At 42.8% G+C, this 23,815-nt stretch overlaps 3 protein-coding genes across 7 annotated transcripts; 1 reads left to right on the top strand and 2 right to left on the bottom strand.

Moving 5' to 3' along the window:
• Nucleotides 1–525: 525 nt before the first annotated feature.
• klhdc10 (kelch domain containing 10) lies at nt 526–6,333 on the top strand. Its single transcript, XM_034578188.1, has 9 exons — nt 526–756; nt 2,536–2,757; nt 2,908–3,062; nt 3,201–3,349; nt 3,436–3,520; nt 3,599–3,665; nt 3,747–3,794; nt 3,932–4,071; nt 4,247–6,333. Exons 1-9 carry the CDS (start codon nt 675–677, stop codon nt 4,454–4,456), a joined length of 1,158 nt encoding a protein of 385 aa, XP_034434079.1. The 5' UTR covers nt 526–674; the 3' UTR covers nt 4,457–6,333.
• A 179-nt stretch (nt 6,334–6,512) lies between these two features.
• Nucleotides 6,513–13,855, bottom strand: cax1 (cation/H+ exchanger protein 1). Of its 5 annotated transcripts, none has more exons than XM_034578175.1 (20): nt 13,713–13,855; nt 12,467–12,643; nt 12,117–12,247; nt 11,916–12,024; nt 11,695–11,811; nt 11,546–11,607; nt 11,239–11,406; nt 10,978–11,163; nt 10,559–10,658; nt 10,182–10,323; nt 9,895–10,078; nt 9,665–9,764; nt 9,385–9,503; nt 9,102–9,139; nt 8,889–9,016; nt 8,377–8,513; nt 7,586–7,680; nt 6,990–7,068; nt 6,802–6,910; nt 6,513–6,700 (listed from the first exon to the last, which is right to left on the bottom strand). In XM_034578175.1, the coding sequence occupies exons 1-20, from the start codon at nt 13,789–13,791 to the stop codon at nt 6,627–6,629; spliced, it is 2,334 nt and encodes a 777-aa protein (XP_034434066.1). In that variant the 5' UTR covers nt 13,792–13,855; the 3' UTR covers nt 6,513–6,626. The 5 variants fall into 5 exon arrangements, with proteins under 5 accessions (XP_034434066.1, XP_034434068.1, XP_034434067.1 ...); XM_034578177.1 differs by having other exon boundaries at nt 8,377–8,510; XM_034578176.1 differs by having other exon boundaries at nt 12,117–12,244.
• A 560-nt stretch (nt 13,856–14,415) lies between these two features.
• smo (smoothened, frizzled class receptor) lies at nt 14,416–23,815 on the bottom strand. The gene is made up of 12 exons (XM_034578174.1): nt 23,109–23,815; nt 20,851–21,050; nt 20,532–20,741; nt 20,266–20,438; nt 19,950–20,169; nt 19,741–19,864; nt 19,500–19,592; nt 18,995–19,103; nt 18,438–18,623; nt 17,902–18,050; nt 17,407–17,541; nt 14,416–17,229 (listed from the first exon to the last, which is right to left on the bottom strand). The coding sequence occupies exons 1-12, from the start codon at nt 23,365–23,367 to the stop codon at nt 16,619–16,621; spliced, it is 2,469 nt and encodes an 822-aa protein (XP_034434065.1). The 5' UTR covers nt 23,368–23,815; the 3' UTR covers nt 14,416–16,618.

Raw genomic sequence — 23,815 nt, 5'->3', positions numbered from 1 at the left:
ACATGAAGCTACAGGGGAATAAAAGCATTTATTTTGAATGCTGAGCCATGTCATACAGTATAGAATCTCGCCAATGAAAACACACAATACATAATGATGAATACATTTGTTGAAGTTTTTTTATCTACTTTTTAAAAACTTTATTCAATCCATTCATACAACCAAACAGTAAGAATTCAACTTAATCAGATATTCATATAAGCAAAGTTAAGACAAATGAAAAGAAAAAGTTCAGGAAACATTAAACATCCCAAACACAGAATGAAATAAATTATGTAACTTTAAGTAAAAACAAATTAATCTAAAGCACAGTTCTACAGTCTTGACAGCGTTTTTGTTTATCATCAAATATATACATTATATTATCTGTACGTTGTGTTGAGCTTAAAAAGCGTAGAAGACAAATCAAATATAAGAATTGTGGAGGATAACTATCTTGACTCGGAAAGACATTGTGTTGTTGTTTTGGGAGACGGGACACGCGCAGCCCCGCCCCTCCGTGATGACGCAGCCTCCCAATAACAAGCCCTCCGATTGGCTAAGCGGGAGGGGGGCAGCAGGAATTTGTGAATGGCTTCAGATGGATGAGATGCGGGCTGATTTATAATGTTTTATCTGCACCTCGGCAGATGTGGTTGTTCTTCGACGTGACTGGATTGTAAACGGGGGAAGCGATGGAGGCGGAAGCTGCTCGCGGTCCGGACCAGCTGAACAAATTCGAGCGACTGACAGGGAGGCCGCCGCAGACGCTAGCAGGTCGGTCAGCGTTAGCACGACATGCTAACGACATGTTTGAACTCGCTCACATCCTGTCAGTCAGATCTAAAGAAACCACTTTCACTCTGATCGTCTGTTCCACATGAAATGCAATGTGCACGTTGCCCTCGCTGTTGCACGTTGCTAACCATAACATTGAAGCTAGCAGCCAGGAGCTTGTTTATCTTTTTGCTAGCTTGTTAGCAATCACATCAAAGCTACTTAGAACATGAAAACAAGCAGATAGTTCATCGTACATTTAGTCAAATCCTGGCTTTTAGCTGTAAGACCGGTGTGGGATGTGTGCTGGCCCCACTCAGTCATGGATTACCAGGACTATCATCACAGATCCAGGGCTGTTTAACTGCACCATTCACTTTGAAGAACATACATGTTTCTGGTTTTAACAAGTGAAGCTAATGCATGATGACTCAAGATGCGTTCAGGTGCAAGTTCACACCCAAAAGCAGCACATGACCCGGTCAGGTATGTTGCTAGTGCTAGATGTGTGCTGCAGCGCTATTCATCATGGTAATCATCAATAATCATCGTGTGCATAACGTAGTGCTGGATAAACAGATATGATCTCGATGTTCCACCATGTTTGGAGAAAAGACCAGGACTCACCGACCCCCCCTCTCTGATTTTTAACCACATCCACTTGGCTTGATGGTCTGTGTTCACGTGTGTGTCACAGATACAGTCGTTACAGCTGCCAAGGTCAGTCACACCAGGGGCCCAGCAACGTGCACCATGGTACACAGTCCAGATCTGGTCATGCTGCAAAGAAATATGACCCAGATGACTGACTGACTGAGTCATCGTACTCGACTCCGCAAAGGATTTGTGGTCTATTCAGTGCAATCACTTATTTTCATAAACTATACATATACTTTGCATAATGCTTTTACATTTGTCTGGCCTATTAATTGATTTGTAATGAGCCCCAACAAGTCAATCACTTTCTGCAAGAGTTGTGAGGATGTTTTTTTTATCTTAGCAAAGTAGAAACAACTATTTTTTTAATAGATTTTGGTCACAGAAATATATGTGGCCTGTAGAAGCCTTTTTCTTTTTTGCTCCTCTTACAACTTTCCCTCTGTATCCAGCTGGCAGATTTCACATGTCAAGTAAAAATTCATTTTCAGCGTGTGGTCTTGATGGAAGCGCCTCAGCAGGCATATGTCAATGAATTGTGGTGATTCAGAGCTATGTTAATAGATAACTGACAATAATTGCGACATTACTGCCAAAGTTATGGTATGTGTTACTCGCATTAGATTTGTATCAACGTGGGTGTTTGGTCGTGTCCTACATTCCTCTGCTCTCTCTCTATAAGCCTTGTTTCTCTGCTGTGCTTTAGAATCCATTATAAATCCTGATTAATAAAAATGCATTTGTTGGCTGAAACATCAGTGGAGTTAAAGGTAGGGCTCGGTGCTATTCTTAGTGCTTTACCAGACTTAATTTGCTCTGAGTTCTGTCATCATGCCCCTGCCGAAAGAAAACCTGTTAAAGCCTCTGGCCGAAAATATCAAAAACTCAAATAGTGAGGTTTTATTTAGCATTGTTTTTTTCCCCAGAAGGTAAAACATGTGATGTTGTGAATAATGAATCAAAAACACGAGATCCATGGAGCCAGATTATTATATTTAAAACTACAGCACACTATGATTTGACCAGTTGAGTCAAAAGTGCATTTTTATATGGACGGCACTGTATAGGAAATATACAGTATACCAGAGTAAGTACCTCTATTAACATGCTCCCCCTCTCTAGGTCAACGTACTCCCCCCGCCCGCAGTGGGCATCGCTGTGTCGCAGACAACACTAACCTGTATGTATTTGGAGGCTACAACCCCGACTACGATGAGTCAGGAGGCTCAGATAATGAAGATTATCCACTGTTCAGGGAGCTGTGGAGGTACCACTTTGCCACAGGCTGCTGGCAGCAGGTCCGAACAGAAGGCTACATGCCCACAGAGCTGGCGTCTATGTCAGGTAAAACAGATCCATTAGTTTTGATCATTTTAATACTTCTTACTTGTCATGCACTTGGTTCTCATCAGTTTTTTTTATACACAAAAACAAAATCGTGTTATCCAGCAATTGTGGATGGAACATAAATGTAATGTTACTTTGTTCCCTCAGCTGTTTTGCACGGCAACAACCTCCTGGTGTTCGGAGGCACTGGGATCCCCTTTGGTGAGAATAACGGCAACGATGTTCACGTTTGTAACGTGAAGTACAAGCGATGGTCCCTGCTCAACTGCCGTGGGAAGAAGCCAAACAGAATCTATGGACAGGTAGCCTCAGAAATCAATCGGTAGTTTGAAGAAGAAAGGACTATAGAGATCAGTTGCCTTTCAAAATCTAGTCACTGGGTATTCAAACTATTAAACAGAACTACCATGAACTAGGCTCTCAAATCTTTGTTCCTCCAGGCCATGGTCATTATAAACGGCTTCCTGTACGTGTTTGGAGGGACAACGGGGTACATCTATAGCACAGACCTGCACAGGCTGGACCTGACCACCAGGGAGTGGATCCACCTCAAGCCCAACAACCCTCCTGACGACCTGCCCGAGGAACGGTGCGCTATCATGCTTCTAAACAAGCTGGGAATCTTTTCATTGTTGTAAGAACCCTTGACATAACTGTTGTTTGTGTGTGCCACAGGTACAGACATGAAATAGCTCATGACGGACAGAGGATCTACATTCTGGGAGGAGGCACTTCCTGGACATCTTATCCTCTAGACAAGGTACTGCTATACGCCGCTAAGGGAGATCTCTAGTCACTCGGACCCATTGTGAATACACCATTGTTTTTCTTTTAATAGGTGCATGCGTACAATCTCGAGACCAATTCCTGGGAGGAGATTACGACTAAACCTCATGACAAAATAGGTGTGTGTCCTGTACTGAATTATCACCTATTGCTCTCGTGTTCTCGTGCACACAACTCTAAAATGTCTGTGCTTCTCACAGGGTACCCTGCTCCTCGGAGATGCCATAGCTGTGTGCAAATACGAAACGGTGACTCTTTTTCAATACTGCTGTTATTCTGTTTCAAGGATAAGCAGTCTGTTATATGTGGAACCTTCAGTGTTGAAAGTAACTCCCTGCCAGCTCACACACAAACAGCTACAACCATTTATCTTTCTCGGTTACAGATGTATTCATCTGTGGAGGCTACAACGGGGAGTTGATATTGGCTGATCTGTGGAAGATCAACCTGCAGACTTTCCAGTGGAGTAAACTACCAGCAATGATGCCTGAGCCGGCCTACTTCCACTGTGCTGCTGTCACCCCGGTTAGTGCAGATTATTAGCTCCGTCTGTTGAAATGTTGATGGTTTAAAATAGCTAGATTTGCTAGCCACATTTTTCCTATAAATCCACAAGGTTGGCCAATGTGAGGGGTTTGAATTGCTCTATATTATTCTATATAAAACATATGCTTCGGTCTTTCCTTCACTCCGTCTCCAGGCTGGCTGCATGTACATCCATGGTGGCGTGGTGAACATTCATGAGAACAAGAGGACTGGCTCTCTGTTTAAGATCTGGCTGGCGGTGCCCAGTCTGCTGGAGCTCTGCTGGGAGAAGCTTCTCAAGGCTTTCCCCCACCTGGCCACTCTCTCCACCATGCAGCTGATGAACCTGGGCTTGACACAGGAACTAATCGAACGCTTGAAATGAGCCGCACAGCGGAGCGCGGACTGAGGAATGGATGACCTGGGCTGGACTGGGAGGAGACGAGGTGTGACAGAGCACAGAAGATAAAATTCACAGCAAAATTTCTCGGGAATCGCCCTCTCGCTCCCGTGCCTGACGTAGCCCCGCCTTAAAACCAAAAACAATGGGATGCCTTTTTTTCGTTTATTTTTTTTGTTCTTAGGTTTTTCGCAGTTCCAGTGATGACGAAGAAAATAAACGTGGAATGTTTTATTCCTTACATGATGCCTTTGTGTCAAGCTACGTACGAACTCCCGCCCCTCATCAGCCAAACTGTGACTGCTGGAAATACTTTATTTTGCCCCGCCATGTTTTCAAAGACTGCCCTCTCCCATTTTTTTAATCCACCTTCTCTAGTACTTTTAAGAATTATGTGCAAAAGAAGAATGCATGTATATTTATTTGAAGGACAAATCAGTTTTGGGGGAATTCTCATCACCTGAAATTGCTGTTTGCACATGTTGTATTGCATATTTGTAGACATTTACTTTTTTTAAAAGAAGGTTTCAGTCTATAAAGTGGCGGAGAGTGTTTTTGCACGTTTTAGTCAATTGAATACAAATCTCATGTTGACAAGCTGGAGTGTTTTAGATTTTGAAAGTGTTTGTGACTTTCCCGTGAGCCATTTTTTTTTCATTTTTCTCTGTATGGTATGAAAATCAACTTCCAGAAGCTTGAAACTTCAATCACCGACTTCCCCTGCATTACTTTGAAATCATTTTTAAAAAATGGAAATGTTTTCACTGTCAGGGATTACCAATCTAAAATTTCAAGTCTTTTCTAGTTCTTTTTATGTTGTATGAATGTAAACGAGTGTTTGTCTGGAGTTGAGGAACAACTTAAGTTATTTGTAGTAAATTGGCTAAAACGTGTGAAGAAAAAGTGAAATGCTTGTTTTACCAATGACTGAGCCCTTCTATTTTCCATCATACATGTTACAGAGAATCATCCACAAAAAAAAAAAAAAAGATCGAAGGTGGGTATCTTCAATAATAATGAACTTTCCATCCTACTTGCTTGCAGCTCTCATTTGTAAACCAAACCATGCAACACATCACTGTGAATTTGGTGCTCTTTAAAAATTAACTTAAATGCTTTTATTCAAATAAAGACTTGCTGTTATTCCATTCAGACATGTTTTTTACTCCCTGTCGGTGGCTGAGTTTTGTCGGAGGGAGTTGCTTTGGTAGCAAACATCTGCGTGTACTGCAGTGCCTTTCAAACTTTCAATGAGGTTGAAATAAGTATAGGCAGTGGAAGATCTTTTTCATGTTTAGACAAACAGGTTTTATGTTGAAGATTTGACCTTTTTGTTGTAGAGTTAGTCAACTTTTTAACCACTGAACAATTCTGCCATTACACACAGATTAACCACTCAGCATAATGGAGGCCAAAATGATGACTCTTAATATACAAGTCTTTTGGTCGCTTCCTGTCAGGAACCAGACAAAATAATCTTCAGAACAGGATGCAGCAAACTCAGTCCTACACGGAACATTTAATTTCACTGATGCCAAATAACATTGCACCCTGAACAAAGTATGATTATGAGTAATGAGAGATTAGGATGCCAGTCAGAACGGGATGTCACTAGATGTTTTGATGCCTCCCACACACACACGCATGAACCTGCCTGCACTTCTTCACCGTAACCACCTTTTATTTACCTTCTGCATACAAAACTACTCGGTGCATGATGTCATCACCTGCTTTTTATATTAACCTCATCAGATCTTTACTTTTGGACATAGGTTTAAAACAGTCACCATTTAACTGTTGTACAGTGGACTTGTGTGAGTGTCATGTTGGAGTTAAATATTAATAAAGTGTTCTGTAAATAGCTCTGGTTGCCCCCAATTTCCTTTGCTTGACTAGTAATTAGCATGATACATATTACAATGCTGTTTGCATGACTTGCTGTTGTCACGTCTTTTCTGAAAATGCACATTAGGTCATTGCAACACTAAATGTGTCAAATGCCAATTTTTTTAATGGGAGAAATTATGCCCCAAAACTAAATTTTATAAACAATGCATTTTTTAATTTCAATATAAACCACACAGTACAAAGACAGCACAAAGACACCACCCAGTAATTTACATGTACAAAACAGACTTTCAGGGATTTTTCTTGATCAACAGGAGCGAGGAGAGGGAGCGAAGAAATAAAGAGCCAATAGGATGAGGTAAACCACCACGAGAGCGGTGCCTGTGGAACAAAGCAAGAGCGCTTTACATATGCAATCAGTTTCAAACCGTGAGAACTCATGTTCACTTCTGCTCTGGGGAAATGACTTTAGCCTGACTTACCCTGAAAGTAGTCACATTTTCCATCCATGAAGATGTAGTTGACCACAATGACACTGAAGATGCTGGCCCAGAGATGAATGTCACTGAACACGAGCACAAATCCGACATCCTGGGGAGAAAATGTCAAGTCAAGTTGTGCAAACAAACATGCAAAAGAAAAAGAAAAAGAAAAATCCAGTTTAACTTACATAAAATGCATTGAAGAGGATAAGCAGTGGTATCTGGATCATACAGACCTGGACAGCAATGCAACTGCCAACTTCAAGGCTGCAGAAGAAAACTAGAATTACCGTCGTATGTTTCCACCAACCAGTGAGATGCAGTTTCTATTTTCCAGACTCATGTGAGGTCACCGTGACCTTTGACCACGGAAATCTGATCATTTCATCCATCACGTTTCAGATGACACAAACATGCTCTGTGAGGCCACCGTGACCGAATCTAATCTGAGTCTAAATAAATGATCATCTGTGCCAAATTTGGGAGCAACTGTGACCGAGACATTTGACCATCAAATTCTAATCGGTTCATCCTTAAGTCCAAGTAAACATTTGTCCAAGACATTCCTTCGAGGTGTTCGTGAGATGTCTCGTTCACAAGAATGGTACAGACTGGAAAACATAATGCCTCTGGCCACTGACCTGTTATTTACGAGGAGGCATGAAAGATATTTCACAAATGTAACATTTCCAACAGTTATTATCACAACGATACAAATTCACAGGTTTTGTGTTTTGCATTAAAATAAATAAATTATTGTGTTCACTCAGTAAATTAGTCAAACCTCAGGCTGATGTTGTTCTGCAGCGCGAACTGGATCCCATTGACGATCTCCGGTAGCTCTGGCACCATGGCCAACACTGTGACACCGATGAAGTACTGCAAGAAAGAAGCCGCACACGACCTCAGTACAAAGAAACCTATGACACGAGTTGACCCCCAAATACATCATGTACAATACACCAAGCCCCTCGGGTCACATAGTATCTAACAGAGGAGTTTATATCAGTTAATCACATCTCCATAATGCAAACAACAACGCTCTGTTGTTCATTTCTACCCCAGGGTCTTAATTCTAAAGGTTTCCATCATCCACGAGCTAAATTTGTCTCATGAAGCAAAGAATTCTTCAAATCCGAGTAATTCTCCTCCCTTCTAAAAATAAACCATTTTCAATACAGGCTTCTTTTCTGTGGAATCATCTCCCAGCTTCAGTCCGGCAGGCAGATAAACTGTCGATGTGAAAGAGCAGGTGCAAAGCGTCGGCTCAGGTCTCGTCTTGAACCAGCTCGTAGTTATGCTGCTGTAGGCCGAGACTGTCGGGGGACACATGACACATGGAGCTTCTCCTTCCTCCTCTTCATCACATTAATGTCTCATCAAGACATTTTATTAACCTGGCTCCTTCCACAGAAATCAAGTGCTTTATTGTTCCAGGATCTCGGCTGCAGCCACATCATGGATCATGGATTATGGATTATGATTACGACAAATCCCCCCCCCCCCCCGAAGGTTAAGGACAAAGGCTGCGATTTGTGATATACAAATAAAGCTTGATTGTTTTTAATCCAGTACCTTGGAGATGGAGGAATTGGTCAGAATGGGCTTGACGTTCTCCGTGCTGAGGTCCGCGCAACAGGCCATCAGCACCGTGGCGACAATTAGCACTGTCAGAGCCCTCCACCGGGACCAGTGGACCACATGATGACCTACTGGTGATGCAAACACAAAACACACACACACGCCATCAGCTCACCGACACGCATCTTTAATATTTATGTCTCATCTTTCTGTTAATGGACGTTGGCATGCACAGGCACAACGTTACATCCGTGCACCTTTCCTTCGGTGACTCGCATGCACGAGCAGGTTAACCAGGTCGGTGACAGGCAGTCAGTAGTTAGGAATTATTCTGCATTCCTTCACCACAAACAGAATGACATGCACACCACATACACACACACCTGTTGTAACCTGGTTGCTGGCAACAATGCTGTCATTAATACAAGAGTTGACAGCGTGAAGATGGCCAGCAGTGACCTCACCAGTGGGGTGGCCGGTGATGGCGCCCTCTTGTGTATACTGACCATGTGCATGGTCACCTTGCCCATCACTGATATGGATGTCATAGATGTGGGAGTGGGTTTTCAGTGTGAAGATGAGGCCGATCAGGTACGCAGTAGGCAGCAGCACAGAGATCGTGTACACCAGAGGCCTGGAATACATGTTTTTAAATTAATAATTAGTCAAAATGAGGTTGAGAGTTGAAAAATTAAAACATATGAAGCACCTGGACTTACTCAATATGGGAGAGAATCAAATGTGGGTCAGTTCGACTCTGAGAACAAAGAATGACAAAAAGTAAAATAAAATAAGTTTCTAGAATAAATCTTCTACAGTAAACATGTTCCTCTTTAAACAGTCGTGGGGCCAATCAGATATGGATCTTCATGGTGAGAGGGTCTGAACTGTTTTAATGCAAACATCAAAGCAATAATAACTAGGACTCAAACTCTACTGAAACTGGAGGAAAACAAAAAGTACTCAGGAAGTTGAAGTGTAAAGTGAGGAGAAGCTGCCCACCGTGTCGTAGTGACAGTCCTTGCAGATGAAGGGGGCGCTGGTGTTGTTTGGGATGTTGGTGCAGCTTTCACACACCAGATAACCGAACGCCTTGGAGAAAAGGGTGGGAGCAAACACGCCTGTGGACAAGCGTCACAGCACAGGACTCAGATTGATCAAATCAAGTTTGAGGCAGAGGAAGAGGTGTGTGTGTGTGTGTGTGTGTGTGTGTGTGTGTGTGTGTGTGTGTGTGTGTGTGTGTGTGTGTGTGTGTGTGTGTGTGTGTGTCAGCCATACATACCTCCTATGGATATAAAAAGCAAAGCAGAACTCACTCCAGCTGAACGACTGTTGAACCTCTGCTCCCGGTGTTTAATGCCCCCAATGATCATACAGATCCCCTGTGCAGGTGACAAAACAAAATTGTGCATGAGCATCTGCCCACTTATTTCAAAAGCTGCATCTTACAGGAAATGAAAAGCACATGAACTGATGCATGTTGGCAGATTTGTGTCCTTCTCAGGCCCTCACAGGTATGAACAGTATACATCCAAGTATGGTTCCGGTGAGCGCCGCCTTGACGATCTCTTCGTAGCATTTGTTATTAGCGTGGTATCCCTGTAGCAGAGCTGTGATGTAGAACGTCATCTCTGTGATGGAGCCAAACGTGGCATTCACCACCGCCCCCACTGCAAAGTTACTCTGTGCAGAAATGCTGTGGGAGCATGCACAAAAAAAAAAAGGAAATAGAACCATCAACACATTAAATGATATACATTGATCCAGGTTTACAAGGTTTCCTGTAGGTTTAACTTCACCTGGCTATCCCCATGCCGATGTAGTAGGACAGAGGGATGATAGAGGTGACGGCTGTGGCAAACTTGGTCTCTGCGCTGAAGTAATTATGTTCACGGTCAGTATAGCCAACAATCAGAGTGATCAATACCAGAGGAAGCAGGTCTGCAGGGAACGTGGACTTAAGGAGAATAAATAAACAGCGGACAGAGCAGAACAGCTGTAGAACACAAAGCTGTCTCGTGGGGACGGTACTTTGATAAATATCATGATCGATTAGGGATGGAAAATGTAAAGTAGTTGAAAAAGATTAGATACACAATACATTTTGTGAGCACATTATATTTAAATGCAATCTAACGGTAGCTAAATAAGATCCAACAACTCAAAAAAAGGATACTGAGAGCAAAAATGTTGATTCCTTGTACGGTGTATTTGCAGTAATGCACATTAAATGCTCGATTGCAGTATAAGACGACTCTGATCTCACAACTATTCGTCTGGAAAAGAGAACACAATTCATCAGAAGTTATAAATTCATTAAATTCAAAACATTTCTTAACTTAGCACAACTGATCCAGCCACACAGGCTGTGCTAATGTTTCTAATATTTTTTATTACGGTCACCTCTCTGATAATAACATCCACAGATTTCAATATCAGTTTTGATCTGGAATCTTTTTCTATAGAAGTCAATTCACAAATGGAGGCATCATGGAGGCTATAAAAAGAAGTTATAGCCAATTCCTCACCTTCACATCATTCTCTTCCTCCTAAATTTCCTTCTGGTTCAATAATCTATTCATCTGACCACTTTACCTTTTCCTGTCTGTGGATCTGGACATCCTCTGGTGCCATGAGGAGCACCGTGGTCAGTGTGCGAGCGTTCATCTTGGCCACAGGGATGGTGAAGATCAGCAGCCAGGAGAGCACACAGGCGATGGAGTGGGCCACAGCCAGCACAGGGTAACCCAGGAGCAACCACACATAGGTGCTGACCCGACACTGCAGAGGGACAATCATCAAAAACACCAACTCGTAGATTTACCTCAACGATTGAGATCATCCGGACTTTCTCACCCAGTGTTTTGAAGCTTTCCTGACAGGTGGTTCTGGGACGGGGATCTCCACGGAGATTGGAGAAGACACCAGGAGGGGGGCGGACTCCTTGTCCTCAGTGTCCCCCTCCTCAGGGATGACCTCACACTTCTGAGGCTTCACGATGGAACTCCTCATTGCATCACTGGCCTGAAAAAAACGAAATTGGTTGTCCATATACTACGTCAGCTTAGGTTTCTTATATGAATCTCTACGCTGGTAGCATGTAACAAATATTTCCAAGCTATTACAGTCACGATACCGGAATAAGTGTTGAAAACCATGATACCTTTTCTATGGACTTTCCAAATGGCCAAATAAAGTACAACGCCAACTTCCAACAAAGTTTACCTGGAAAAAGCCAAAACAAAAACGTCATTTTCTACCACATTTAGGGAAATCTACAATATTTAGAGCCATTTTTTTAAGAATACATACCATACGGAGCTCCTAAGATAGTTAGAAACATTATAGGACAAACGAGGAAGTAGAATAAAGATATCCACCATCCAAATAAAACTACATAAATGATGTTCCCAAAGGAAACCACCAAGCCTGAAAGAGAGGAGAAATCATGAATACAGCTTAGTGTTTTCTTCTATAAGGAACGTCCTGTTAATCTGAATGGGAGTGCAAAGAGAGAAATGAAATAGAAAGACCTTCTTGAGGCTTAAGAACACTAAGATCAGCGTACAGCTCTTTGGTGATGTCGGATCTTTCTCCGAGGGGCTTCTCCGTCACGTTGCCCTTCCACTTCCTGAAGCCAAACTGCAAAAGGTCAAAAGGTCAAAAATAGTAACGCAACCTGGGATTTTCAAAAAGGTGAATATTGCGGAGGTGCAGTGGAGATCAATGCTCACCCTGTAGTTGTTGGCTTCCCTGTGAGCCTCCACCTCATTGTCAGCTCTGATGGTGGTCTTGGTGGTGGCGTCGTGCCAACCCTCCTCTCCATACTGTGATGAAGTCGTCCGGGCTGAGGTGCCGTTACCTGCTGCAGAAAATCATAAGTGTGAGACCGCTCATCCACAGCAGCGAATGATTCCTGTTCTCACCATTTTCACTTTACTTCACCTCTCTCTGTCTACATTTGAACATCTCCAAATTCCACATAAGCAGGACATAAAACAAACAAACAACAAAACACAAGAGTTTTTCCAATGTAAATATGCTTACTTGTTTGCTTCCTGCTGTAAGCTAACGTGTCACTAACCTCTGTGGACGGTGAGGTAACATTTCGGCGTGTAGTGGCAGAAGTGGGCCACAGAACCATCTGGGGAGGGCGTTGTCATCGTCCCGAGCTCCGGATGCTGGGGGCCAACACAAAGTCTGTCAGTTTGGGACGGTCGCCGTGGAAACCGACGATGCTGTTCAGGATCTACATAGATCTCTGGAAATATCACGGGAGACAGATTCGTACATTTGAAAAAAAAAAGAAAAAGGACACAATATATAAAACAATGTTAAGTCAAATGATCGACACATCTAATGAGGTGTTGTGTTCAAGGTGAGGAAGAGGAGCGACATCTAGGAAAACCCATTTCAGCCGTGCCATGGAAATGTGTGTGACTAACAAAAACCTCCTGAGAGTCATGCAGAGTGTCCCTGCTCCCCCCACGCTGCCAAGTGCTGCCTGCCAAGACTGATCTCATTATCAATGCATTGCTCACACACACACACACACAAAAGAAAGTAAAGTGCTGCAGTGCTTTAAAATAAAAGATAGAAGCATGCTGTTTATACTGGGAACTGTCTATGAGCTTATAAATGACAATCTGCAACAAATGTCTGATTTAACAGTGACAGTGGGAGGTTTTTTGGAGGCAGCTGGAAGTCAGATCTACAGAAAACTGGAGTTGGAAAAGCCAATGTCTCCAGTCTTTGAGTGAGCACATGACTTTTAACTAAATCTGCCTAGGTTTGGCAAAAAAACATCCACAGACATGCAACATGTAATGATAAAAACATTCATAAACTTTAAGGAGATTAGAAAACATGGCTGAGGAACAATCAGTCAGGAGCAAGCTGCTTTAAACCTTCTTCTTCCAATAACCCAAACTAACATGATGTATCACACACACACACACACACACACACACACACACACACACACACACACACACACACACACACACACACACACACACACACACACACACACACACACACACACACCTATATATAGATATATCTATATTTATATGGACATAGATATATACACTATAAGGTTGTTATCATCACAAGGAAATAACCATGATCCTCTGCTCCTGCCTGTGATTCCTGAAACAACCCTCATCCGTCCCTCAAACACTTTCTTGGAAAGTTTGGCAGCAGCAGGTCAATTTGACGAGCACGCGCTTTCGCCAAATTAAGGTCAAACAAGCTCAGAAATTAATTCAAACCGAAGTCAGCCTCTCACCGGGTTGAACCATGAATACGAACAGGTGCAGTAGACTCACCTGAGGAGTCCTGACCTGCGGATCTTCTCCGGAGATTGTCCGCATCACCTGGCACCGACGAAGTCTTTCTGTCGGACATGATGTGTGTTTACTACACGTGTCCACCCTGTGTGTGTGCATGTGTGATCTTCTTCCTCTCTTTATACTCTGATTTGTCACTGGCTGCTCACTGACGCCCAGCAGGGGCGGAGGAACAGGGGGGAACAGGGAGGAACACTCCCAAGTTTAAATTGTATAATTTTTCTTATTTTTACATCTTATTTTCAACCAACTTATGTTTTCTTTCTATTCATTTTCCAAACTGGGTAATGGCTTTTTTAACTATTCAAAACAGCTTTGTGAAGGATTTAAAAATCGGAAACTTTAGCACCCCCTAGTGGAAGACTCAATAAAGACACATTAGCAGGAAGCTGTGAATGCAGGATTTGACCTATACTTACATAGACAATCACAGAAAGATTTTTTTTATTCACACAAAAACATTTTTCTAATTTAATTTGCACAATAAAAGTGAAAGTTAATGTTTTTTTTACACAGTTGGGAGAGAAAATAAACAAACAAATAAGTTTTAAGTCTTATTTTCTACAAACTCATGGTGTCTTTGTGCACCCTCTAGTGGAAGCATCAGTAAAGACACCGTGGCAGAAAGTTGTGAATGCTGCAAAGGCTCATGCTCAATTATATAACAGAAACAACCACAACAAACATGAAGGATTATTTTATTTACGTAAAAACAACAAAAAATACACTTGCACGGTAGAAATGACAATACATGTTTTTTTTACACAGAAAGCAACACAGACTGGCCCATTGATAAATCTCTTGATGCCTTAGAAAAGACGTACAAAGTCTCAAAGGTAATGTTCATTTGATTTCTTAATAATATTTGGAGGAAATGTTTGGGCAGACTTTGCTTTATTACCTCTGCTGAGGAGATTATGTTTTCACTCCTGTGTGTGTTGGTTGGTTTGTATGTTTGTTAGCAGGATTACACAACAACTGAATGGATTTCCACAAAACTCTGCGGAGGGATGTGATGTGGGTCATAGAAGAAGGGGGCGGATGCGGAAACGTTGTTCACTTCCTTCAACACTGTGAGATTTTCAACATTTCATTCACCACTTTTTAAGGGAATAATTAATTGATCTTGGACAGTTGGGCCTTGGTTTATGATCTACTAAGTTTCTGTTGCAAAACTACACTGTTGACTACTGCGAACATAAATAATCCTCTCTCATACACATGAATTACAAGACATATTAGACAAAGCTGGTTCTCCGTTGGCTAAGAGGCATCTAGCACCGTCTACTTCAGCATCAGTTATCCACAGTGAGAGTAACATGACAACACAAGGGGACATTTTGGTTACAGCACAAGTACAGTGACAACTTTTTTTATATAGCATAATCGACTCTTCCCTTTTTATACATGATGTCAGCAGAGTATCAAGAGATTTGATGTATAAATTTGTACAAATTAGAAATCTATGAACAGCCTATGTACAGTAAACACATTTAGGAAACTGAGCGACAGAAAAAGCATTTTGTTCAGATTAAAAAAAAAAAAAAATGTCTATGTCCATTGCAGTGTAAAAGACAGAGGAGTTTAAATCTGGACTGAGGACAAGAGGAAACACATGGAGCCCAGTTGAGACTGAATATATCCAACAGATGAACTAACGTACAAACACTGCTGTAAAAAAATAACCCTTTTAAAAATAATTGTAAAATGTAGTTTTTTCTGTAATATACAAAAAGAATGCATTGAGGACAAAATGAGAACTGCATGAAGTGTTGGTTTGTTGCACCAGGCAACAGATCATTTGTAAGTATTTTAACTCTGTAACATTTAGTTGAGCTGATTAACATTAAAATCATGTTTCTATTACTTTGCTGATGTTAAAAAAAATCAAAGAACGAAAGGACACGATGATGATTTGGGTGATTATGATGAAAAGTGATGTAAATATCCACAGCGTGAGGACACGGTCACACATATAGATGAAGATTGTGGGTCAAAGTTCTCCAAAGTTGAAGCGGATTTGCTTTGTCGCAGGAAGCGAACGTTTCATTTGCCTCCTCGCTCGCAGATTGGAAGTGAACTGTTACGTGTGTGTATGAGTGAACGTGTCTGGAAGCTGTGAAACTTCAGCGAGTCAAACTTGACCTTTTCCTTCAGTTCTTCAGGCTTCAGTTCACGTCCCAGTGTGTAAATACAAAGTCTTAAAGAAATCAATCCCTTAGCGACAGTGATATTAGTCCTAATAGAGCAGGGGATAACGGTTAGTACCTCCAGTTAACTGTACATAAACACATATTACTATTGGGTAAATAGTGTTGGGAAGAGCCAAACCAACATTAACATATAATACAAGAGAAGACCTTGGTTCAAAAGTATTTGCAGGCAGCCTGTAGTTGTGTGGTTTAATGTATGAGTCGAGGTTTTCGGCACTATGACACTAGAGGGTACGTTTTCTAGGATTACAGCTGAAAAATAAAATATAGCACCTTTCATTGTGATCTCAAAAATTTTGACGAGTGGGTCAAATAGCAATAACGACATTTTAGGTTGAATGTTGCGCTCATAGGTTTCCAAACTAATAATCTATATTGTTTCAAGCCACGAACAGTTTAGCTGCCTCATTTCTCATCATCATGAAGTTGCCTTTGAAATTGAATTGGACACAGAGAACAAAAATTACTCTTTAACTTATTCACAACTAATTTTTTCACTTTATCCTTTTCCTTTAAAAAAAAAAGAAGAAAAACAAAATTCGAAAGGAAATAAAAAATGCCCAGCTCAGTTCAGTGTTGGTGCACTTTAGTAAGAATTAAGAAGTATCCAGCACTTTCTATAGCTTACTGTCTGTGTACCGCAAAGAGACAGAAGGTACCGGAGCTTTAGTCTTAGAAGTCGGAGTCAGCGTCCATAAGCTCCGCCTCCATCAAATTGGTCCGGGAGTGGATGGGCCCATAGTTGACCCTGCGGCCCGCCGGGACCCGAGCCACATGGGCCAACCTCTCTGACAGCCCGTCGGTGAGATGCACCTCCCGGGGGTAGTGAGAAGCTCTGCTTGGCTGCCAGGAGGAGGCAGAGGGCGGGCAGCGGGGGCCGAGACCCAGATCCTCCGGACGATCGTTGAAGGTCAGAGGATTAGAGAGCAGGCTGCGGCCGTAGCTGTTCTGGCTGCTCTGGTAGGGCGGGTAGCGGCATCGCTCCTCACAGGACAGAGGGTGTGAGGTTTGGAAGTCTGGGTAGGACCCCGGCAGGACTTCCTCCTCCAGCTTCTGCTGCTCCTGCAGGTTGGCGACGAGGCTCGGGTGGCAGGGCAGCTTGGGCAGACGAGGCACCGTGCTGCGGCAAGCCTCGCGCTGATGATACGTCTGGTGCTCCGTCACCTCCTTCACTGGACGCACCTCCTTCTTCCTCTTCTTTTTCTTCTTCTTCCTCTTTATCATCTCAGGGGAAATCTCGGCCTCCACCATCCACAGTCTATTCCGCTCCTCTGGAGGTGGCACTGTGGAGAAATACAGAAAAGAGGACAGTTTTAGTAAATTTGTGATAAAGTAAAGAGGAAAAAGGCAAAGTAGATGGAAGTAAAGAAGGTAAAGAAGGATAAAAAGTAAAGACAGAGGTAATGAGGGAACATGTGTATTTGCTATAGTATTTAAGAGTGGGGACCTGCAGCTCTCACCTGGTGTGCCCGTGGGGGTGACAGAAATGTCCTGAGGCAGGATGGCACCTCGCCGGGCCACGATCTTGGTCACGTGCTGCGCCCAAGCTGACGACATTTCATTGGACGGCTCGTTTATTTCAAAATTGATTCCAGCTACGAAAGAGAAAAGATGAGCAGCTTTAAATGCAACGTACTCTCAATAGGCTCTGACACACGGTTAAACTGAACAAGAGGTAAACGAGAAAATGTATTTTTTGTTTTATTATCCGGGTTAACAATTTCTTACAACTAATACTATAGAATAATATGAATATGAATAATAATTGCACTAATTGCAGTTTCAGTTATTCACCACAAGGTGGAAGTGCAGACACTGTTTCAGTAAAATTAGACAACAAATTAAATATTCATGAGAGTCAATCTGAGAAAAATCAATGTTAACTTCTCTGTATGAAAATGAATGACACTCTATTAGTTTAAGCTTTAATGAATTAAATCTCCTGAAACACTCACCCACTGGCCCGTCGTGCGACACCGTGTGCATGCTGAACGACAGCTCCTTCTCCGGGTCCTTGTGGAGCTCCTTCCTCATCGCAAACGCCTTGGCGATCATCTTGCTCTTCTTGATCCTCTTGGGCTCGTTGTCGCTGCGGCCGATAATCCTGACACAGGGGGGAAGGGGGTGAATATGCAGAGAGGAGCAGCAGATGACGTAAATGTTCCTGAAGGATCAGGAGGCGGCGTGAAGCTTTCTGAGAAATGTTAAGATTATACTTTCTCCTGATAGAAACCCATCAATGAAAAAAGACATCATTCCAAAAGGCTTAATTACAATTTGTTTGTCCCTGCAGGGCACAACATACCTCCATGTATTTTTAAAGGAAGGTTTTTTTGCGACATGCCTGGGTGCAGGAAACATAAGACTTTTTCCCACACTCATCATGACCTCTTTGCCGAATATGGATGTGGACGAGCACGGAGCCACGATACGCTCACACACAGAAAGAAAATACAGAGAAACATACAGAGTTACATTGCTGCTTGCTTACTTGCACCAGGTGCGTTTCCAGATAAGGATGGTGGCCTTGGTCCAGACCCAGGTGCTCATAGCGATTCCGGTCCCGAACATGGAGAACAGGTTGATTTTCTCCACCATTAGACTCGGCCGGTTTTTAATGGTGCATTCTGGGATCGGCTTGTTGGTCTGAGAGGCGATCGTCACGTTGGCTTCACACCTGTAAAGAGATATCACATCGATACGATTGGTCAGTGTCCTGCGCTCCCAACACCTTCTGGCCACTGTGACTGAGGTGCATTGACTGCATTCAAAGAACGGGTGCTGGTGAATAAGAGGGACTGTTGCATGCTGGGACAGGAAAGAGCCGTTTACATTTTTGAGGTGAAATTAACTGCGATCCGGCCAGTGTCAACACTGTGGGAGAAAAACAGGGCTGCATTCACGGATGTAAATTGGAGCGGTGGAGCAGCGGTTTGGAAATTTAACAGCATCAGTTTGTGGATTTCTGTGTGCGACTGGATGCAGAGGGTGAGGCTGAGGGAGCGGAGGCTGTGATAATCAACAACAACACAGCAAAGAAACACTTACAGCACATATTCTCTGAAGCTCCTCTCCCACTCAGCCTGGTTGAAGAAGTCGTAGAAGTGGCAGCCGAAGGTGATCAGAACAAACCCGAAAGCCAGGAAACCAAATATGCCTGATGAGGAGAAACAGAACAACAAATTAGAAACGAAATTTCAGACACGTCACCACCAATAAAATGTATACAGAACATTCCGAATGATGAAACTCACAGTAAACAGGAAACATATCATAGGCTGGTTTATCATATCAAACCATCAAGAGTATTGGTGTTCCTTGATCAGAGTGACACACAGCTACACACTCTTCAAACCTTTGATTTCTGCGCCACAGGCTTAAGCTGCCTTCAAACTCCGGACAAGAACTCAAATGTCTGAATAAGAGCCTCTGCAGCGGAATTTATACATTAAGTCGTGCATACATTCTCTGGAGTTCATGTCTGAAAACGGCTTTAGTTTGACCCAGGTCTCAACCCGAATGGTAGAAATGAATAAAAGACATGAGAACACACCGAGTCTCAGCATCGTCTCGTTGATTTTGCTCGCCGCTTTCTCACTCAGCAGTCCTGGGTGCTTACTCTTGATGGAAAACAAGGTCATGACACCTAAAACAGAGAAGTATACGAAATTAATCCATGTCAAAAGTGAATAAATAGCATCTCTGTTAAAGGTATAATTTACTTCTGAGTTTAAATTTGAAATATTTGAAACCTGACATGAGGAAATGATGCTGCTGTAAATGTGTGTGCTCACCCCGAATCAGGAAGTAGCCACCGACAACAAGCACGACACCAATGGGTGCGAGCACGAACCCGGCCCGGTATCTGTAGTTTTTATAACCCACGAAACAGATCCCGCTCACTGAGTCTCCATCCACCTGTGGACAACACAGACAGAAGACGTCAGTAAAGTGACCACGTGATCAAACCCCAAAAGAAAATGGTGAAGGACTTCTTCTGCACCTCAGCAATAGCCAGGATGGCCACGGTGAGGACGAAGGGGATGGACCAGGTGACCATGTGGAAGTAGGAGGTTCTGCCGGACAGCGGCTGCTGGGTGGTGCCCAGGGCTTTGAAGGACGCATGCCAGGCGTAGGTGAGCATGACGAACCAGATCACGCCGGACATCAGGGAGTAGTAGACGATGATGAAGATGGTGACACATGACAGCGTCTCTGAAGACCTGCAGTAGCCAATGGGAAAAAGTCAAACGCCTTGACTATGCTAATTCTACTACCCGCTAATTTTGGTGTAAAAGGGGCCAAGGATGTTTTCTTACGATGGCTCCCCGAGTCGCATGGTGTTGTCGCTCTTGCACACGATCTCTTCACGCGCTCCGTCCAGGAACTGGGCCAACCAGCCGATGCTGCCCACGAAGAAGCAGGCGTTGATGTAGAAGAGGATGACGGCTGGGTAGCGGTTGGAGTTTTTCCAGTCAGCGAGAAACGTGGCCTGAAAAAGGAGGAAACGTAAACGGGAGGCGATGGTTGAGGTGAATAAATAAGATCAATACACACAATGCTGGGAGTTGTATTTAAGTCTTACCAGAGTGAAGAAGGTGCAGAGGAGCGTGATGGTGCCGAAGTAGGCGATGTAGACGTGCATGTCGTTGTGCTCGCTCACGGTGAACAGAGGGTTGTCGCACTGGATGCCGCAGCCCTCCACGTCTTTGTACCAACTCGACTGAATGTCCGTCTTCACCAGAGGAGCTTCACACTGACCCGACGTGTTGAACTTCAGCTTCTGCACCTCATTCTGCACAGAGGGAAAGATGAGCTTTACCGAGTCTCGAGCACATGCGGTAGTTGAGCGTGACCTCTGACCTGCAGTGAAGTATCACACAACATGAAGGAATGAAGCGTACCGAACATCCCACAGGGAAATGGTCACATTTGAGGAAGCTGGGCCAGCCTCGCTCCTGGTCCACGATGCTGCATGGCCGACGCGTGGCCTGACACAGGGTCTGGCTGGGCAGCTCCACCCGGCCGTTCTCACACTTGGGCATGTAGACAGCACAGAGCAGCGGCTGGATGACCGACCAACAGCGAGGAGCGTTCCTCAGACCTGGGATGTCAAATCAGAGAGAAACAACATGAGCTTCGTTTATCTATGAAAGAATTTTGTTGCAATTTCCCAGATGTGACTTATTCAAATGTCTCTATGTTAACTCTATATGTCTGAACCGTGAGAAACAGCTCCAACATTCAAATTATAAATCGTATAGATCACAATGTAGAGGCTGCAACCAGTGAAGGAGAAATCCAGAAATAGTCTAACAGAAGTTTCCAGTCTATTGCTGATATAAACTAGTGTTTTGGGAAATGTTTGGATATTGAATATGAAAAACTGTAATTACAGTACAGACGGAGCCAGTTTGGGCAAAGTCTCCTCAGTCAGAGCCACCAACTATTGGAATAACTAGTGATTATATAACCTTTAAATACAAACCTAAAGCAAACCAAACTTGTGATCACGTGTAATAATCATTCCACTTCCATTCCATTTTATTACAGGCTATCTTGTCAAAACTGGCGACAGGGACAACAGATTAAAATAATCATTTACAGCCAACTCTGATTTATTTAACTATATTTTGTCTGTTGATTAATGTGTATAGAGGGATAAGGTATATAGCACCTTTAACTTTAACTTTGTAATGAAAGATCTTGCATAGTGAGGACTCGTCTGTACGACACATGACAAACAGTCACAGATCCGACATGAATCCGCAGTAAACAGAGTCAGACAGCGACAGGTCATTAGTGAGACGTCCTGAATGATGTCGTCCTCCTGCAGAATATCTTAAACTCTGTCACTGGTGTCACTCGTCCATTGTCTCCTCACTAACACCTCCGAGTGACGGCCTTTGTTTCCTTTAATGACTTTTAACCGTTCATTTCCTGTCCTCCCCCTCATCCTCTCGTTCCCCCAAGTACCTGAGACGTCTCGTCGCAGCTCATTGTCACAACCATTAACATGATTATCACTTTAAAGCGAGGAGAGCAGCAGGATTTCTGAATAGTGGATCTTTTATCAGATGAATTCATTTATTTAATCACAAGACTAAATAATTGGAGGACTGAGATTTATGAAATTTGCTGCAGATCCAAATAAAAATCAGGATCTATTGAATTTAAATGTGGCTTCATTAGGAGGCGGTTGATCCTTGATGGAGGTCTGAGCTCTACTCCTTTAATATGTGATTACTACAAAATAAAAGCCTGATACTCATGTTCTTTAAAGATTATTTTAATTTACTCCATAACTGGGGTTTATCATGTCTCTGTGGTGCAGTTTTCTTCATATACTAACAAAATAAATGTATTTACCAGCTTAAAACAAACTTTAATTGGTAACACACAAAGGAAATTCGTATTTTAAAATCAAAATTCTTAATTGTGTTGATTGTGTCGTCATTTTCTAAAGTTGATTAACATTTAAATTTTGTCTTTAAAAGAGACATGATCAGAACCATCGTGAACATCAAGTACCATTCTCAATGTTACATCCTATTGAATTAACATGAACAGATTTAGGAGGTGATGATAATCACTATGAATTAATTATTGAATGGCACAAACACGTGACACATGATAACCCCCACTTGTAGACAACATAAAGTAAACACTATACTATGGAATTCATATTTAATGGATTAACATCATATTTAGGACAATAGGTACAGTTATCACTATAAATTAATTTTTGATTGGCACAAGCACATTAAATCATGTATTACTTGTGTGGGAATCTTGTAATGAATTAAGGTAAAATCTTAAAATAATATTTCTGTCTTTTAAAAGCAAACTTAAAAAATATATTTTCTCTCAGGCTTTAAACTCTTAGTTGTATGTATGTGTGTGTGTGTGTGTGTAGTAGGAATATTGTGCTTCATATGCTGTATAGGTGACTGTTGTGTTAATTTATTCGTGTGGAGCATCAATATGAATTTTCCATCTCATTTGTTTTCTATGTTTTACTGTGAACTTCTGTATGCCACATGCTTTACATATCAAAACTGATCGATTGATAGATTCTGCATTAATAACATATTGACTACCAGTGGGATCACAGGCTGCAGAATGTGATCCAACATGTTTCACAGGGATCACAACATCTTACCGGACCACATGGTCAGCTTCTCAAAAGCCTCCTCTTGTGTGGTGGAGTCCTCCGCCAGGGCCAGGGAGGTGTGGGTGTAGGGCAGAGGGGACCCCAGGCATGTGTTGTACTTCAGGGCCTCGCAGGTCGTGGTTTTCTTGCAGTGGTCCTCGAACAATGTCCCGTTTGGAGACAACACTGCCCCGGAGCCCGGGAGCCAGGCAGCAGCAGCCCAGACGCAAAGCATCCCAACAATGGGGCTCCAGCCGGGGGAAGACATCTTGGGTTAGAGAGAGAGAGAGAGACGCAACTATGCAGGGAAATAAAACTAATAAAGTGATTATTCTTATATTCTGGTGCGTAAATGGTCCTTTGTCAATAATCCAGACAGGATGTTTCCGTCTCTACATGAAGAAGTAGTTATTTCCATGCTGAAGAAAATCTTCGGGCCGCTTCAAAGTTTCCTCCCCAACTTTTTTTTTGTTAATCCTCCGCTCTTTGCTGGATCCTCCTGAATCCACTCATTATCCAAACGGCCCCAAAAAGGCGCACGAGCCGCAGAGGAACTTTTAACAAATGGACGATCTGCTTCTGAAGTTCCCCTTGAGGCTGGGAATTAAAAAATAAATAACAGACATCAGGCCCGAGGAAAAAGTCGCAGCGTCGCCCTCCCCCACTTTCCAAAAAAACTTGCCATGAAAAAGTGTGGATGTGTGTAACCAGATCTG

Source organism: Hippoglossus hippoglossus, chromosome 23 (assembly GCF_009819705.1).
Source record: "Hippoglossus hippoglossus isolate fHipHip1 chromosome 23, fHipHip1.pri, whole genome shotgun sequence".
Lineage (NCBI taxonomy): Eukaryota > Metazoa > Chordata > Actinopteri > Pleuronectiformes > Pleuronectidae > Hippoglossus > Hippoglossus hippoglossus.
Note: the sequence above shows the minus strand (reverse complement) of the source record. Positions and strands in the feature narration are given on the sequence as shown.